The 18,318-nt window shown below is 43.2% G+C and overlaps 2 protein-coding genes across 4 annotated transcripts in view; one reads left to right on the forward strand and one right to left on the reverse strand.

Moving 5' to 3' along the window:
- The window catches only part of LOC101602958 (phosphatidylcholine transfer protein), a 63,451-nt gene extending 54,235 nt beyond the window's left edge, over nucleotides 1-9,216 (reverse strand). Inside the window, exon 1 of the mRNA XM_045157907.1 lies at nucleotides 9,155-9,216. The gene's annotated coding sequence lies outside the window, so the exon portion shown is untranslated. The remainder of the gene's footprint in view (nucleotides 1-9,154) is intronic.
- A 2,741-nt stretch (nucleotides 9,217-11,957) lies between these two features.
- Tmem100 (transmembrane protein 100) lies at nucleotides 11,958-17,910 on the forward strand. Of its 3 annotated transcripts, none has more exons than XM_045158714.1 (4): nucleotides 11,958-12,085; nucleotides 14,292-14,364; nucleotides 14,903-15,050; nucleotides 16,689-17,910. In XM_045158714.1, the coding sequence occupies exon 4, from the start codon at nucleotides 16,761-16,763 to the stop codon at nucleotides 17,163-17,165; it is 405 nt and encodes a 134-aa protein (XP_045014649.1). In that variant the 5' UTR covers nucleotides 11,958-12,085; nucleotides 14,292-14,364; nucleotides 14,903-15,050; nucleotides 16,689-16,760; the 3' UTR covers nucleotides 17,166-17,910. The 3 variants fall into 3 exon arrangements, with proteins under 3 accessions (XP_045014649.1, XP_045014647.1, XP_045014648.1); XM_045158712.1 differs by having other exon boundaries at nucleotides 11,959-12,085; nucleotides 16,538-17,910; XM_045158713.1 differs by lacking the exons at nucleotides 11,958-12,085; nucleotides 14,292-14,364 and having other exon boundaries at nucleotides 14,826-15,050; nucleotides 16,538-17,910.
- The last annotated feature ends 408 nt before the right edge of the window (nucleotides 17,911-18,318 follow it).

An 18,318-nucleotide genomic window follows, 5' to 3' on the forward strand; every position in this document is an offset into this window, starting at 1 on the left:
TTAAATATCCTGAAAGAAGTACAACAAAATTTAAAAAAATAATTCAATCTCTGAATATATAAGTCATGGTCTATCTAAACATGGATATTGATTCTTCATAGCTAAGAATACAAAGAATTTAGGTAAATAACACAAATACATGGAAGAATAGAGTTTATTTTCAGATGTCTCCTAAATACTCAGCAGACTTCTTTTATTAAATGTCCTTTGCTAATAACTTCAAGGTTAAAGTGGAACATGAAAAAGTAGTAAGAATAGTGGTAGAAACCCCAGGTATTCTCTTCCAAATACTTAAAAGTTAAAACTAGTGCCATTTTCTTTTTTAAAATATATTTTAAATTTTTATTGACAACTTCTATAATTGTAAACAATATCCCATGGTAGTTCCTTCCCTCCTCCTACTTTCCCCTTTGAAACTCTGCTCTGCATCATATCCCCTGCCCCTCTCAATCAGCATCTTCTGAAATTAGTATCAGTGGATCATCAGTAGTTAACTGCTAATTCTATGAAGAGTAGTTTAGATGAACAAACAAACTCACATCTTAACAACTGTTTTGAGTAAGGTAAGGTTTTGATTAAGGAAATAAAACACAGAGTTTAGGGATATTTAACAACAACATACCATTGTTTTTTTAAGGTAAGTTCTCGCTGTAGCCCAGGCTGACCTGGAATTCACTCTGCAGTCTCAGGCTGGCCTCAAATTCACAGCAATCTGCCTACCTCTGCCTCCAGAGTGCTGGGCATACCACTTTTTATTCTGTGCTTTCTGACTTTTTAGCCCATGTCATCCACACCCTGCTAAAAGAAGAAAGACAGCTAGGTGATGGATGGAATGTGGAAAGTGAGACTCACAGGCGGGCCTGTGTACATGAATAAACTGATTTTGCTAAGTTGTTTGTCTAATAACTAGACATCTTTTCCTGTAAATAGCACCTTGGTTTTCACAAATGTCCATGCAATAGGAACAATGTTTAATAACAATACAGATCAAAGAACTTTGGTCCTTCGCTTAGTTTTAATGAGATTTAACACAACAGTTCAACTCTCTGGTTCCTAGATTAATTCAGCTCAATGTGGTGGCTTCCAAAAATGCCACTGGAGAGATTCATTTCAAAGAAATAAAATCAGTAAGAAAGATTATATCCTGCCTGTTGTTTTTGTAGCTGAGAACTCTTTGAAGAATACTTATTTGGGGTCGATAGTTGCCTGTTTTTCAGTACTTATAGTAAAAGGAAAAACTGAAGGCCTCTGTCAGTCTCCGCGACCACAACGCCCCCCCACACACACTCCTCTCTGCTGAACTGAAGACAGCGCTTACAGAATCGCCATGTGCAATCGTAGGCATTCACATGTAAGCTTAGGCTGCCAAGACCCACGCTACAGCTGCTAGGGAGCACTTCAGGGAATTTTGGATGCAAGGGCATCCATGTTACACACTCTTCCCAATTCCCAAAATCAAAGTTTAGTGGTTTAAGAGAGGAGCAAATTTTCTCAACGATAGTCTTTTTGAGACAAACCCACTTGACCTGAAAAAGAAATACTTGTTTTTAAATATTTTTTAAATGTTTGTTTATTGTTTGGGCTTTTTATTTTGGTTTATTTTCATTTAAGAGCAACAGACAGAGAGAAAGAGAGAGAGAAAATGGGCGCACTAGGGCCTCCAGCCTCTGTAAACGAACTCCAGATGCATGCACCACCTTGTGCATTTGGCTTATGTGGGTCCTGGGGAATCGAGCCTTGAACCAGGACCCTTAGGCTTCACAGGCAAGCGCTTAACTGCTAAGCCATCTCTCCAGCCATGTTTTTAAATATTTTATTTATTTACTTATTTATTTGAGAGAGGAAGAAAGAAATTAAAAAAGGAAGAGAGAAAGAGGCAGACAGAAAGAGCAGGTATGGGCATGCCAGGGCCTCCTGGCACGGCAAACAAATGCCAGAAACATGACCACTTTGTGTATCTGGCTTTACATGGGTACTGGGAAATTGAACCTGGGCTGTAAGGCTTTGAAAGAAAGTGTCTTTAACTGCTGGGCCCTCTCCTCAATCCCAAGAAATATTTTTTAAATGTAAGAAAATAATTTTAGCAAGGCATGGCAACTCACATCTATAATCCCAGTCAGTGTTCAGGAGGCTGAGGTAGAAGAGTCAGCAGTGAGCTCAAGGCCAGCCTAGTTCAGAGTGACTGACTCAAAAGAAAGGAAGAACAGGGAAGAGGAAAAGGAGGGAAGAAGGCAAGAGAAAAGAAAGAATGGGAGGGAGGAAGGAAAGAAGAAAGAAAGGCAATTTTAGGACAGAATAGCAGAATAGAACTATTCTTAAGTTGATTTTTGTGGGGGGGTCATGGTAGAAACGAACACAGTAAACTAAAATGAGAAGTTGTCCATCACTCTAAACCTTCAGCTATTGTTAAAAAAAAAAAAAAAAGCGCTTACCCCTTTTTTCCTTTTTTTCTTTTTAAAGATCATCTCTCTTAGGAAACAACCATGGACCTAGGCTGAAACAAACATTATTTTAAGATTAAAAAGAGAGCCATGTAGAATAATGCTGGACAGGTTAGAACATAAAGCTTAGTTGTGGTGCACTTTAACAGTGACAGAAAGAAGCCACATGTGGTGACACACGCCTTTAATCCCAGCACTTGGGAGGGAGGCAGAGGTAGCAGGATTGCTGTGAGTTCAAGGCCAACCTTGAGCTATGACTACAGAATGAGTTCTAGGTTAGCCTGGGCTAGAGTGAGATCCTACCTTGAAAAAAGACCAAAAAAAAAGTGGCACAATGATTCGGAAGATGGTGAGCTGGACAGAGACACAAGGAGAAAGTAAGGAATCCCTTCACCTGTGTAGGACTCGGTGCTCCCCATGTAGAATGAACAGGCTGAACTGGATGCCCTGCAAGCTTTCCTGTGCAGCCCAAAGGCATAGATGGCTGGGAATTTTTGATTTGTTAGTAGAGAATTTTGTGATTCGGGAGCATGTCTATAGTCTTCATGACCAGGCATGAAATAGTTAAACGGAAAGACCCCAAGCAGCTGCCACAGGAGGGGTCTGCTGCTGGCGGTGGGAGTTCCGTTGTAGCTAAACTCAGTCTGAAGCTGGTTCTGCTACAGGGAGGGAAGGAGGGAGGGAAAGCTATAAATCAGCTGACCACACTGTGCTGGGATAACAGACCACAGTGACGGAATGCTCAGAGTGTAAAAGGAAGTCATAAAACAGGCAGACAGAACCAGAGGGAGAGAGGAGACAAGTGAGAGCAAAGCCCTTCTCTGAGGCAAGTCATAACTGCAGAGGGGTCCATGCAGCACCTTAGAGGAGACAGCTTCCTTTAAAGCGAGTGGGTATGATTCCATATCAATTCTGAACTTCGAGTAGTTGCAAATGCAAAATCTGCTCCTTTCCTGTTGTTTATATCAGGACTTTGGGAGTAGGGAAATAGGCAGCCTTCCCAGCAAAGACCACACAAAAAAGAAGAAGAGGAGGAGGAGGAGGAGGAGAAATGGGAAGAAGAAGAAGAACAGAATCCAAAGAATATGAAGGGGGGGGGGTCCCTGGATGGTACAGAAAATCAGACAGACCTAGAGCAGAGGTGACTCCTTCAGCCAGGCTGTCTTTCTCAGAAGGTGAAACTAAGACAGGAATGAGCCTTCATCCTTTAGGACGTCTGCCATGTATTATATCACACTCTGCTCATGACTATCTAGCATTTAGTCATGTCAGCCTCATTCCATCCCAGAGGTCCAGTTAGTACCAAAAAGGTTCCTTGTACTTACAATGTTCTGCATTCAAGAAACCCTCCAGTTGATGTTGGGGGTGGAGATATGGCTCAGGGGTTAAGGCACCTGCTAGCAAATTCTAACCACCCAGTACCCACATAAAGCCAGATGTACAAAGTGGCACACGCACCTGGAGTTTGTTTGTAGCTACTGGAAGCCCTGGTACACTCATTCTCTCACTCTGTCTCCTTTCAAATACATAAATTGTTTTTAAAGATTTTAAGAAAAGAAACCCTCCAGGTGCTGTCGTGGAATATGCCAATGCTTGGGTAGACCGGAGTTCTCAGTGTTCTCCACACTTGATGTCCAAGTAACGGCAGTCATGACAGAGATGCTCTTCAGGTCACATTTCCCTCCCCAGTTCCAAATGCCTGCACTCATTCCATCCACCAAGCAAGGCTGGTGTTCTTACCCCCCTTTTCCAGATGAGTAAAACAGAGGTGTTAACAGCTGATCAGCTGATTCGTCCACAGTCACATTTTAAGCTAGCTAAGATTTGAGTGTTTCCGACACCTTGGATGTCAATTGAGCTTTGATTAAATGGGCATCAGTCTAACTAGACATCAGGTGCTATTGATGGCACAAAGGACACATGTATTTTGTATGTCCCTACTCTTGAGAAGCTCTCATTCTCTTAGATGAGATAAACAACAAATAGCTTACTTTTTACCCTACTTGACAAGGGCTATGATACCTGTAAGCACAGAGAAGAGCTCTCAACCCAGGAGCTATTTTTCCCCTCCCAGATGGTTTCCTAAAGTCTGAAGACATCTTTGGTTGGCACTACTGGAGAAATTGACTACAAGTGACACCCAGTGAGTAGAAGTCAAGGGTGCCATTCATGACTCAGCTACAACAGAACAGCCTTTCCCAGCCAAGGAAAGTGGCCAGATTGAGACAAACTGACACAGAATATCATGGGATCATCTTGGAAGGAGATTCAGATATCCCTTGTCTGAAGATGGAGGATTTATCGGGAAAGATTAGAAGCAGGCATGATTCAAGATAGTCAAGGAGGGGGCTGGAGAGAAGGCTTAGCGGTTAAGCGCTTGCCTGTGAAGCCTAAGGACCCCGGTTCAAGGCTCGGCTCCCCAGGTCCCACGTTAGCCAGATGCACAAGGGGGCGCACGCATCTGGAGTTCGTTTGCAGAGGCTGGAAGCCCTGGCGCGCCCATTCTCTCTCTCTCCCTCTATCTGTCTTTCTCTCTGTGTCTGTCGCTCTCAAATAAATAAATAAATAATTTTTAAAAAAAAGATAGTCAAGGAGGGATGAGTAACAGCATCTTGAGTATCCAAAAATAAGACCCTGCAAGGCATGAGGAATGAGGAGTAACCTGTCACATCTGAGTGTCATTTGACCCAAGCTGGGGCTGAGGCTGGAAAGGAAAGTTAAGGGCAGCTCACAGTGCGTGTAAGGCACAGGGCCTCATTCTGAGGCAGGAATGTGCCTTCATCATTTAGGGCATCTGTTGTGCATCGCATCACACTAGGCTCATGACTGTCTTGCATGTCAGCCTCATTCCGTCATGGAGGTACAGTGATTTCCAATCATGGTTCTTGTATTTATAATGCCTTACATTAAAGAGATCCTCCAGATGCTGCTGTAGGAGATGCTATGTGTTGGGTGGTGGCACAGGATCATGATGAGGTTCTAGACCTCTGATAAAGAGGAAAACGCTGGTGGTTTTACCAGGGAAGTCTATGGTTAGGTTCACATGCCTGCTGGCTTATTAGATTTGTGAGGAACAGAGGACCTCAAACATTATCTGAATGTGAATTTAAAAGTTCAGGTTCCTGATAGCGCTCTCTCTCTCTCTCTCTCTCTCTCTCTCTCACACACACACACACACACACACACACACACACACACACACACGCGCGCGCGCGCCTCAATAACATAATGTATGAATCTGAACTGGGTGTTTGTAAATGGCTGGAACCTCACAGCAGCTACTTTCTGCATTCTGTGGGCTGGGAGTGGAGAAGTCCTAAGGAAATGTACCCTCCCTATGACCAGAGCACACCCTCTTGGCAGACCCCAGGTAGCCCCGAGTGGCGGCTACAAAGGCTGTCAAGCTTCTCTGTCCACAAGCCTTGTTGGTACAGAGAGAGCTGCTTCCTGTTCCCAGAGAGCTTCACCCTTGGGCTTTCCTATCCCTCTTCCCTAAAGTTGGCTACTCCTGTGTCCTGTCACATAAAACTGTGAACTGAGGTCTCGGACTTACGTCATGTCAGGCACAGTGGGGCGAGGCTCCGCCAGTGTGCATTCTGGTCTCTGAGGCTTTGCTTTGGAATTGAATTTGCAACTCATTTTATGACAAAACTGTCCCCTAGCTCCTGAATGCTTTGGCTTTGGCTTTGGGTCAGCACGAATGGAAAGAAGCATGCAAGCATTGCAACCTTGAAATTTCTGCTCAGAGCTGAAGGAAACCTTTGCATGCTTGTCCGTCTCTGGACCAGCTGCCTGTGACTTGCTTCACATGGAAATGGATGAATTTTCACAGTGCAAGGTCAATGGGGTTGCTGACAGATGTTACACCAGGGAATTTTTTTTTTTTTTTGAGAGGCTTCCTCCAGCTATCCTAGTAGCTTGGGTAGCCGTGTGAGCTGTCTCTTCAAGTTGTCTTGCCTCCATTCTCTGATATTCTAAGTCCACATAGGCTTAAAAATCAAATAAATTAATGAATAATAAAGGATTTACAGGCAGAACCATAAGATCTAGCAGATGGAACTCAGAAGTTGGGTGCTGTGCTCACTGCCACAAAGAGGAAAGAAGATCAAACCCAAGTTTCCTGACTTTCAGTTCATGGCAATTTTCATTGCACAAGAGGCAAAGAGTCAAAAATGCTAATTTTATTGTGGAAGTTATCCAAAACCGTATGCTGTGACCCTAAGACACACACCAAAAAAGTCCTACCAGTGCTGTAAACAAAGTTTTCCAAACTTAGAAAATAAATGGCAAGGAATCAACCAGAGAGAGAGAGAAGGAGAGAGAGAGAGAGAGAGAGAGAGAGAGAGAGAGACCGCGGAGGACGCTGACACCATCATACTGGACATCCTCCAAAGGCACTAATGGCAGACTTACTGACAGGGTACAAGGGGCCAGTTGGAGTCCAAACAGTCTTGGTTGCCCTCCTTGTGCCCCAAGGAAGGAAGAAACATTATGTTCTCCTTGAAGGGGTGTGCACTGTCTTGGGATTTCTGATTTTTACCAAGTCCTTCATTGCTTTTACAAAGACAATAATGTCTTTCTTCCTGTATAGTTTATTTAAGTAAACAAGAAGGAGACAAGAAGGAGACAGCCAAGTGCTGTCTCCTTCACGAAGCAAGACTTTTAAATTTTTATCTGAAGAAAGAAAGAGAAAGATCTGTTCTCAGTCTTGTTCCATAAGATAAGTTCAAAAGATAAACAGTTCTATTTGGAATTGAATTCAGCTGGGCAAAGTGTTCTGTTTCCCACTACCCTCCCACGTTGTGAGTCGAGACATCAAAGACTACTTAAGTGGATTAAAATGTGTTCAAAAAGTTTTGTGAGCTGGTCCTACACTCAGTCAGTGTACTCCTGCAGAGGACCTGTGGGGAGTCATTTACATGTTTTTGCTGGCAAAATGATCACTGCCAAACCCGCACACGTATCAGGGGCTGAGTAGACACTCCTCATGAGGTACAGAAAGTAAGAACATACTCGGAACACAGGAGCAACATTCTGGAAGGCTGAAGAGGACAAGCTGCAGTCAATCTGATGCTGGTTTTAGTTCTGGGATCACCCATATCCCTATGCACGCATAACAAGTCCCTTCACCTTTTCATTTGCATTACAGGACGTAACTTTTGGATTATTTGTACTAAATGGAATAATTAATTTATTAAAGCACTATGGCATAGCCATTGCTCAATAAGTATTGAGATTTTATTAGGTAGAGACTAAATAAATAAACATGGCATTTATTTTCTAAAGATGAAAAAATATCAATAATAATTGGATAATTAAAATAGAGTCATAGTTATATTTATAATGTACTATATCACAACAATATAATTAAAACTAACGAATAACCAACATACTTGTGTACCTGAAATATTCTCCTTGAATAGTATCGGAATTTTCAAGTTTACTTTTTAAAATTTATTATTTATAATTAGAGAGAGAGAGAGAGAGAGAGAATGGACATTCCAGGGCCTTCAGCCACTGCAAAGAACTCCAGATATGTGCACCACTTTGTGCATCTGGCTTTATGTTAAATACTGGGGATCAAACCCAGGTCATTAGGATTTTTAGACAAGCACCTTAACCACTAAGAAATCTCTCCAGTCCTCAAGTTTACTTTTGACTTCACTGTAATTCCATGCTTTTGCTTATTTCTTCATGGGTTAATTAATGACTAACCCTATCCTTAAGGTATTTAGGGGAGATTTCCCAGCTAACGTGATCATGGTAAGCTCCCTTATGAAGACTGTTTGCATTGCATGAGACCCAAATGTTACTTGTCTAAAGAAACCTGTAGTGAACTTGAATTGCTCTTGTGTTGTTATGTGGCCACATAAAATTAGTTGTTGGTAAAGAAAAGGCTACATTCCCACATCCAGAAAGGGGGGAGGGGATTAGAATCTGTATGTGCCCTCCTGCATGAGTAGTGTCTTGGGGAACCAATTAGTGGCCAAAAAAATTGTTCTCATGACCATAAAGTCCCTATGGATTTCTTTAGTCACATCTGGCCCTTTGCAAGAAAAAGAAAAATGTATAGTCACATTCTTTTTTTCAAGGAGTTTAAAACTGAACATATACTTAGTATATAGTCTTAGCATGTAGTCAGTGCAAGTAAAGGCTCACCTTGGGATTCCAAAAATATTTTCCTATTCTAGGCCAAACATTGACAATCTTAAGTCATGTGTGTGTCAACAATCCTGTGTTTGTATGTGGGACAAAGTGAATTATAAAGTTATTCATAATTCTATTACATTTTTTTTTACTTATGAGAGACACAGAGGGAGAATGGGCATTCCAGGACCTCCTGCATGTGAAATCCATACGTACATGTCACTTTGTGCATCTGGCTTTATGTGGGAACTGGGAAAACTGAACTCTGGCCAGCAGGCTCTGCAAGCAAGTCCCTTTAAGCACAAAGCCATCTATCCAACCCCAAGTTACTCATAATCTTAGTGGAAAATTCATCTGTGAGCCAGTGATAGCATTGCTTAACTTAGACAACACATCAATTATTAGTCAGTATCTTTCTCTAGTATTCCCCTCTGTGCTAGAGAAGTAAATACCTGTGCTAATGAAAATAAATTCAATACCTCACCCCATACCTGTTCTTTGTGCTGGCCTATTTCTGTTCATTACTTAATTAATTACTGTTGATTACTTGGAATTTAAAATCTTACCAAGTCTTCTCCTTTGGTAGCCTGTTCCAAGTTTTGCTGATTCTTTCCCACCCATCTGTAGTTCCCAATGCCTCTCACCAGGACAGGCACAAGTATATCCTCCTTGGAGTGCCAGCCTGCTTTTCGCTTGCCTGTTCTTTCTCCAGAGCCCGCCAACCCTGTAATGCCTTGCCACTGACTACAAGGCACAGTGCTGAGTATGGAATCCTACTTAAACCCACCCTGCTCTCAAAATCCAAAGTCATTATTTAACCATGAATCATTTCCAGCTTTACTTTGACTATTTTCTGTGTTCTGTACAATTTGGCTGAGCATGCTGTTCAACACTCTCTGCAGAAAAGTTAGACTTTTCAAACGCTTGGTTTTATAGAGACGATTCTTTCACCTACAATCACATTCCTTCCTTTGTTTATTTATTTTTTTTTTCTTTTGTCAAATCCCTGTCCTCCATGAAACTCCCATCCCTATTCCTATCCCCAATACAGGCATCTAGACCTGAATTTATTACATCTTTCTTGGTCTTTCCCAGCAGCTTGCATTCAAATGTTGTGTCCACTCCTTTCCTATTACAGACTTGCAGCTCTGAGAGCAGATACCTTGTTCTTGCCACCAGTGTTTGTTTTGCTCAGTGAAACATTGAGGGAATTTCTGGCATTTTTTTGTACTCCTGTGCAATAAATATTGGTGGCACTAATATGTTCATGACAGTAGTCTAGGAGTCTCCTGGAATATTCCCATTGCCCTGGCTGCTTCCAAAGACTCTGTGGATACCAGCCTGTGTCACTCTTAGTCTTAAACACACCAAAGTCTCTCTCTCTCTCGCTCTCTCTCTCTCTATATATATATATGTATTTAATGTTTCAAGATTCAGAAGCGCAAGAAATGAAACACACAGTTTAAATCTTTTTTCAGAGAACCGAGTAAACCCTAGTGCAGTGGGTTCCCCTTTTCAGAGTATTTTTCCAAAACTAAACCACGACAATTTATCACCCTGCACACAAGCAAATGAGACTAATGCTAAATGAGAAACATACAGAGAATATTAAACAAACAGCAACAATAGACAATGTAGTTCTCAGGGCACAAGAGAGGATAAGTCCTCCCTCCACCCCTAGGCTTGCGTCCTGGCTCAACTTTCCTTAATAGTGAATCATGCCAAATTACTCAACGCTGCTGAGGACTGGTGTCTTCCTCAGTAAAACACAAGCTCAGATTCCCAAGGTGTGGTCCACGTAGTGCATAATACATAGTAAATATCAATGTGTTGTTTCTTTCCTCTTCAGTCTGAGCCTACTGGGTGGGCCCATCCTGAATGAAGGAACAGGCCCCCGGTGGGGGGGGAGGGGCTGGGGGGTGTTGCACAGAAGAGGTCTATGTCACCCTTGCTATACCTATGTAGATCTTAGGCAGTTCCAAGGTTCTGGAAATTAACCAGTAAATAGTACAATATGTTTATATCAAAGGCATAGCCCTGTTCTTCTTATTACTATCAGATCTTTCCAGTTAATGTTCTAGACATAAAAAAAAAAAAATTGCCTTGGAGTGAGGGGGGTGGAGGTGGGGTGCATGATAGCCTGTTATCCCAAAGGAACACAAAAGTGCAGATCACTTTCCCAAATGCAATGACAGACACACCCTAAAAAGAAGCGTTAGCAAGGAGAGACCAGCTGGCCAGCTTCCCAGAGGAGTCTCCCTGAATCCCTTTGGTTGGGTGACGATGGAGGTGTCCTCTGTGACTGAGCAGAGAGGAGCCGAGTGAGCATCTCACAAGCTAATGGAAATAAGCCAGCAGAACCACACCAGTCAAATGCAAGTTGAAAGCTAACATGGGCGGGTAATGGAAAGCACATGCGGGTGCTCTTCCCAAAATACGAACCTTATGGCTTCCCAAGGGAGAAATCTCCAGCTCTTCAACAGCAAGATGAAAACTTCCAAACCTTTAGCCTTGCCCGCAGGCAAACATGGCAGTCATCCCCTTGGCGGGTGTTCATCATCCTCCATGCTTCCTCTGCTGTGATGCCCTATCACTGAAGTGGCTATGTCATGTTCCTAAGAAAAATGAGCTCCTTTATTTATTTATTATTATTTTTTTTTCGAGGTAGGGTTTTCACTCTAGCTCAGGCTGACCTGGAATTCACTATGTAGTCTCAGGGTGGTCTCCAACTCACGGCAATCCTCCTACCTCTGCCTCCTGAGTGCTGGGATTAAGAACCGCTTTTTTTTTTTTTTAAATTGGGGGGTGGGGGAGTTTACAGTTAATCTTAGCTCTCTTATTTGTTTTGCCTTTGAGATCCTTAGTTGGCTGGAGATGAGACATTCCAGTGTGCCATCATTTCTCTGCCCTCTCCCCACATCTTCAGATGAAGAACACTGGTAAATCAGTCTCCCCTAGCTTTAGGGCAAGGGACCACCCAGCTAAGACTGCCTTATCTTCTTCCCACTACTCATCACTGGCATGTCATGATGAGACATATTTTCTAAGGATTCCAAGTTCCATTCGCACCCACCCATCCCCCCTACAAAACTCCCCAGGATTACCACTAGAGGAATGGTGTTAGAATGGGAGTGCAGGTGTGTGTGAGGGGGGGGGAGGGGTCACAATAGGAAAACATTGACAAAGAATGTTTGCGTAAGGATATAAAGAGGAAAACAAAGCAGCTTATTCTTTTTCTAACTTAGCACTCTTAAATAATCGGTTATTAGGGATTCACATCGGTCATTACCATGGATCATGTTCTCATAAGAGTAAAACATAGGAGCATGTAATGGATTTCTTCTCACCAAAACTGTCTCCGGTCCCTTAATGGTGTTTAAGCCAAGCTGAGTACTTTGTGTACGGTCCCTAGTGCAGTGATTTGCATCTCCCTCTTCTGGGTTGCTGGGCTGGAGCTGGAGCTGGCAGCTGTCTCAGTCGGATTCTGGCTGAGAAAGGTAAGGATCTTTTTCTTGCTTGTTTGTTGAAAGACCTAAGAGAGAAATGTTGAATGCCAATTGGGGCCAGGGGTGGGAAAATCGGTATCATTCATGCATTGGAAGATTTTTCAGAAAAGTTCTCCAAACTTAAGGAAGTCTCCCTAAAACCCCCATGATTTTACAAAGAGCAGGGAGATCTCCTGTCCCTCCTGAAAGGAGAGCTTGCAGGAAGAAAGCTGGAGGAATTGTGATGGTATTTTGCACCTAGGCGGAAGGTTTCCCTAAAGGGCATCCCTAGGATGTCTAAGGCCATGCAGAGAGAATGGAAGGAGGAATGGACTTGCGAAAGTCTGGGCCGGAATCTCCAAGAGAGTTCTCTTTGAATTTCCATTGGAAGCAGTCCTTGGTGCAAGCTGCTGGTGATCAGTATCAGCTCTGACACCGGTTCCCAGGACTCCCCAAACTTTCTGCTTTGAATGTGGCAGTGCTACACATCAGTGGTCTGCTTGCACCTGGAGACAAGTGTCCACACAGAGGCAGATGCTCATGCACTGTGCAAGCAGAGGGGTGACTGAGACTTCCGATGCCTGCAGAAGGCATCCGAAGTGGCAGCAAACCTGGCCATGGCTCTAATCACTGTCCCTCTTCAGGGACTCAGCTCACCATGGGTAAGCGTGCTCCTGGCCTGTCCACAAGGTCACTTCTTGTACCTTCGACCTAGGAGACAAGGGAGCAAGGTCTTCAGCAGGAACCTGTGATGATCCCATCTGCCTTGGGGGTCATTTATTGGGCATTTGTTTTGTTTTTAGTGAAAACAGCCTTGTTAGGAAATAGAGAGGATTTGTGCAGGAGGAGTTTTCAGCTGGGGAGACTGTTCTTTTCCAGAAAATTCCAGTTGAGGTTGTCCAGGCCCCACATCCCCATCTTCTCAGGGCATGTTTGACGAGGACTGAGGCTCTGATGATGTCCCCAGTGACATCATTCCTCGTTCCTGACAGCTTCTTTCCTTTAGGTCCCACATTAACGTTCTGAAGATACTGGCCGTCCAGTGTCTAGAGAGTGGAGAGGTGCCTGCCATTCCCCAGCCTACTGAGCCCCTCTGACACAGCCAGCTCTCAGGGACTTCTCCAAGTTATTTCTTGAAATGAAGAAGTCCTCCCCCTGGCTTCCCTTGTAGTACAAGGACTCTGGTCTCTCTCTAGGCACGGGTACTAAGCTAGGTTGGATGGAGGAGCGTTTGTAGGAAAAGTGGCAGAAGAGGAGGAATGTCTGAGTCGATCTGCAAGGAGTCGGCAACATTTTCCCAAGTTAAAGAAAGAGAGGGTGGACAGCACACGGGGGGCAAGTTGATAATGGTCTCCCAGTAGTACCTCTGATTCTCTGTATGCTTTTCCAATGCTTCAACGTCTCAAATCACTTGTAGGAAAGCGTTAGCCTACATGCCATTGATGGTGGTGGGAAAGGAACTATTTGAGCAGAGGATGTGTCAGGCCCCATATGTTTGAATACATAAAATGCCTGTTCTTTAAAACGAGCCTAGGAACAGCAGCTTCAGCATAGGTGGTCAGCTTGTTACAGAACTACTGAATCAAAATCTACCCCTAACAAGCTCCCTGGGGGAGCTCATAACCAATCATAACTGGGGTACACCTAGGCCAGATGGGGCAGGTCTGTAATCCCAGCTAGTTGGGGCAATGACGTAGGAGGATCAAAAGTTCAAGGCCAACCTGTGCTAAAGTGTGAGTTCCTGGACCCCCTCCCCTGCAAGGGCAAGGCGATCCAGTGAGAACCTGTCTCAAAATAAAAATGAAAAAGAAGGCTGGGGATGTCGCTGTTTGGTAAAGCCCCAGTAGGAATGTTACCTTGGGCTCAACGCTCAGTATAGTACCAAAAAAAAAAAAAAAACAGTGACTGTGTCCAAACCAAGGTTTTTTTTTGTTTTTTGTTTTTTTTTTCTGCCTGTGTGCCCTTTGTCTGATTTCTTTCCCTCCATCACCTTATTTTCCAACTAATGAGAATTTGTATTAATGTGTGTTATTGTTTGATATTCTATTGCAGCCATAGTAGCTACTCTGAAAATGTCAGCAATGACAATGACCACAATTTCAGTAAGGCTAACAGTTAACTTCCAGCATGAGCAGTAAGCAATCCTGTTTGAATCAAGGTGATCTCAGATTCTCCCTTCTCACTAGGAGCATTGATATTCCTCCCTCCCCCTTTCTAGATGGATGGACATTGGACAAGAAGGCTGTGAGCTGCAGGTGACCATCACGCTCACAGACAAAGGAGAATCCTAGGTAAACTTAGGCACATGGATTTTTACTGGCACAGAGGGTGGATTCAGCTGCTCTGTGACTTCACAGCTGTCCCTGCCTTCGGGGAGTGTCTGTCTCCCAGCTCTGTCCCTCAGCTGGCTCTGTTTAGCTGACTCTGGGATTCTCTTGGATTCTCTTATGAAAATGTCTGATGGGTGGGCAGGAGGAAGATCTGGAGGCTGGCTGGGGAAAAACTGAGTAATTCGAAGCAGCCTGCTTAATAAACGCTGCGAGAGATAGAAAAGTAAGTGGTGGCTTCTGTCTCTGGGGACTGTGTAGCAATGATCCTGAATCATTGTACCATTGAGCAGAGTTGGGGGAAGCCAACACTCACACTCTGCTGGCAAATGAGGGGGAAAAAAAAAAAAAGAGGGAGGGGCAGACCGGAGGGGGAGGGCATAAAAAGAGAGTGGGAGGGAAAACAAGCGGCATTTGAGGGCAGAGATAGCTTGAAAGAAGAGCTCTGCAATTGAAACTCCAACCTACAGTCAAGTATTTTTATGCCTTTTCTGCTCCGCAGAAGCAATCCATGACCTGTCATTTTATCAAGAGCCCAGCGGGTGACAGACTCCTTCCCAGAAGTTGAAAGAAAATGTTCACCCTTGGCTGATTAGATTCCTCCTTTCCAAATAAGTGGCTTCTCTGGTAATGGGCTGTGTCTCTCTGAGGTGAGTAATTTGGGGACACATTTTTGCTTTTAGATTAAGGTTATTTCAGCTTTTCAGCTTTTGTTCTAGGGAAGAGAAGAGGTTTTTTTGTTTGTTTTGCTTTGTTTTGTTTTAATTAAGAGAGAGAGTGAGAGAGAGAATGAGGTGAGCCAGGGCTTCCAGACACTACAAAGAAACTCCTGATGCATGTGCCACCTTCTGCACCTGGCTTACGTGGGTGCTGGGGAATCTAACTAAGGTCCTTTGGCTTTGCAGGCAAGTGCCTTAACTGCTAAGCCATCTCTCTAGCCCCCCACCCCATTTTTTTCTAAAATTAGACAAAATGTCAAATATCCTATAACTGACCAGCGTATCTTTAGGATATCATTGAACAGCAGTGATTAATTTGTGTGTGTTACAACTTACCTGCACGTTACATCCAAGGAGACAATGCTAATACTTTGACTGCTCAGAGAGTGACCTCTGAGGTTTGATTCAGGGCTGTGTTTATTTTCCATTTCTAGTTAATATATTCAAAGGATTAATGTAATCAAAATGTTTCAAGTGTCCTGTAAATTCACGGTCACTGCTTCTCCACGGCCCCACACAGTGACAGAATTTGTGTGAGCACCAGACTACCCCTGCGTTCTCATGGAAACGTTATAGCCAGATGCACTTGACCAAGGGTCTTGAGTTTTATCCTGAAGTAGCCAGCGTCAAAATTGTTCACAAAGAGGAAAATTTTGTGTACAAGTGATTAGGAGAACATTGAATTTGCTAAATTTCATTGACAATGCTTATTTGTGTAAGCATGTCCCAGTATACCTAGTATCAAAATCCCTTAAGTTTAATTTGCAAACTGACAGCTAATTAACTTAATTGCTTGTATATGGGAATGCAAAATATAATAATAATATAATAAATTACACCTTATAAAGTTGCTGAAATTTATTTTTCTTAGATATTCCTTTTCAAATGGGTCGGAGGATATTGCCACATTTCTAATGACAAATTCTGACTTCACTGATGCTGATTTTTTTTTCTCCTTTTTCTGACTGTCCATCCATCATTGAGGGGGGAATGAGAAGGTGCCCGGTTCACATTGCACCATGTTCAGGAGTAGTTGGTTGATAAAGGAGAGCATCATTTGTAGCTTGACTGCTTATCTTGACATTGACTTCATGAGCAGTGGAGTGGATGATAGCCTGGAAAGAATGCTTGTTGTGCCAACAAAACTGGCAGAGTTTAAGTTGCTGTGGGTCTTGGGACTGTTTATAGCACATTCTCCTCTTGACTGAGGCTGTCTTGATTGAAGGTTCAGGTCCTACTGTGATGGGAGAAGAGAGAAACATTGAGAAAACCAAAAAGCTTTTATAAAAAGAATGCATATATGTAGTATAAATAAAAATATATAAAATGTATAAATATTATATATATAGTTGTAGAGCACCAGGGAACATTCAAACTCTGTCAAATGCTTCCTGCTTTTCTCTCTCCCCTGCCTTTAGCATAGCAAGGCAAAGAATGCAAGCGATCAGAGATTACAGATCAGTGACGGAGATGTTCCCCGGTCTCCTGGGAAGGAGAGGATTCTGGAGCCTTCTATTGGCAGGCCCATTCTGCTGAATTAGCTGAGGTCTCCTGCCTTCTTCTCCACAGCTTCCACCCTCTTGAGGCTCTTCAGATATAGTCTGTGAACCTAGCTGAGCAGCATCACTGGAAAAAAAAAAAATGACTGAAGAACCCATCAAAGAGATCCTTGGGGCCCCAAAGTCCCCCACACCTGTGATAATGGAGAAAAGCCCCAAGGGCGAAGTAGTGGTCACCACAGTTCCCCTGGTCAGTGAGGTCCAGCTGATGGCCGCCACTGGGGGGACTGAACTCTCCTGCTATCGCTGCGTTGTCCCCTTTGCTGTGGTGGTCTTCATTGCTGGGATCGTGGTCACTGCCGTGGCTTACAGCTTCAATTCCCATGGTTCCATCATCTCCATCTTCGGCCTGGTCCTTCTGTCATCTGGACTTTTCCTATTAGCCTCCAGTGTCTTATGCTGGAAGGTGAGACAAAAAAGCAAGAAGAACAAGAGACGTGAGAGTCAGACAGCTCTTGTGGCAAACCAGAGAAGCTTGTTTGCTTAGGACTGAATGAGACCAAACGGGAAACATCAACCCTAAACCTGCTCTGACTTGGTTAGCTGATTCACGCAGAACCAGGGCAGGAAGGACTGGGCTAGAAATAGGAAAGTGGGAGGAAGGGAGCGGGGAGTCCTCCTTGGTGAGGATTAACCTGTTTTCTGTTAATGTCTTCTTTGTGAATGTCTCCTTTAATGACAAACTTAATCTTAAGGGCTATTTCTGAGACAGTGGCATCAACTGTCTCTTTTTGTTAAACGTTTTGGGGGCTAGAGGAGAGAAACAGAAATAGGTAACATTTGGGTCACCTTGGAAAGCCACTACGGAATGACGAGAAAATGATGGTCCTCACCCACCAGGCTCCAGGAGAAGTAACCCTGGAGAGAATGCTCTGAGGAGCCAAACTGTAGACATGCTCTGCCCAAGCCCTGTGTGGGCTTGGCATTTGCAAGTATGTATGAAGTTCTGTGATAACCGTTGGTCAATAAGCTGATTTTCTGACATCCCTCTTTGTTTTACACTTTCAGTAACTCATCACTGGTGGTACTTTATCTGGAAGAACAGACTAATTTTTTTTATATATATTTTAACATTGGATGGTTTTAGGTGAAAGACATAGCTAATAAATGACATTGGGGGTTAAATTAATATTTTAATAACCCGCATAGCACTTTTGACAATTTTTATACAAAGATTTAATGTACATTTCATTCAAAATAATAAATACTCATTGCTGCTCAAACTTCTTAAATTGTTGTTTCTGTCCTATTTTTGTTTTCAATCTCAACTGTCCACCTTTAAAAAATATTTATTTATGAGAGAGAGAAGGGAGAGAGAGAGAGAGAGAGAGAGAGAGAGAGAGAGAGAGAGAGAGAGAGAGAATATGGACACACCGGGGCCTCTTGCCACTGCAAATGAACTCCAGCTGTATGCGCCACCATATGCCTTTGGCTCTCTTGGGTACTGGGGAATCAAACCTAGGTCCTTGGACTTCACAGGCAAGGGCTTTAACTGCTAAGCCATATCTCTAGCCCTGTCTACTTTTTAAAATTTATTTTTGCCACAGTTGCCAGGTTTCAATTATATTTATCTCAAATGGACATGTTGCTTATTTTTAACTTTAGGGAAGATTTTTATTCTTATTTCCTGTTTTTTTTTT

The sequence above is a fragment of the Jaculus jaculus genome, chromosome 9 (genome assembly GCF_020740685.1).
Source record: "Jaculus jaculus isolate mJacJac1 chromosome 9, mJacJac1.mat.Y.cur, whole genome shotgun sequence".
Lineage (NCBI taxonomy): Eukaryota > Metazoa > Chordata > Mammalia > Rodentia > Dipodidae > Jaculus > Jaculus jaculus.

Coding starts and splice junctions, on each gene's coding strand:
- Tmem100 (XM_045158714.1), top strand. CDS start 16,761: ATGACTGAAGAACCCATCAAAGAGATCCTTGGGGCCCCAAAGTCCCCC.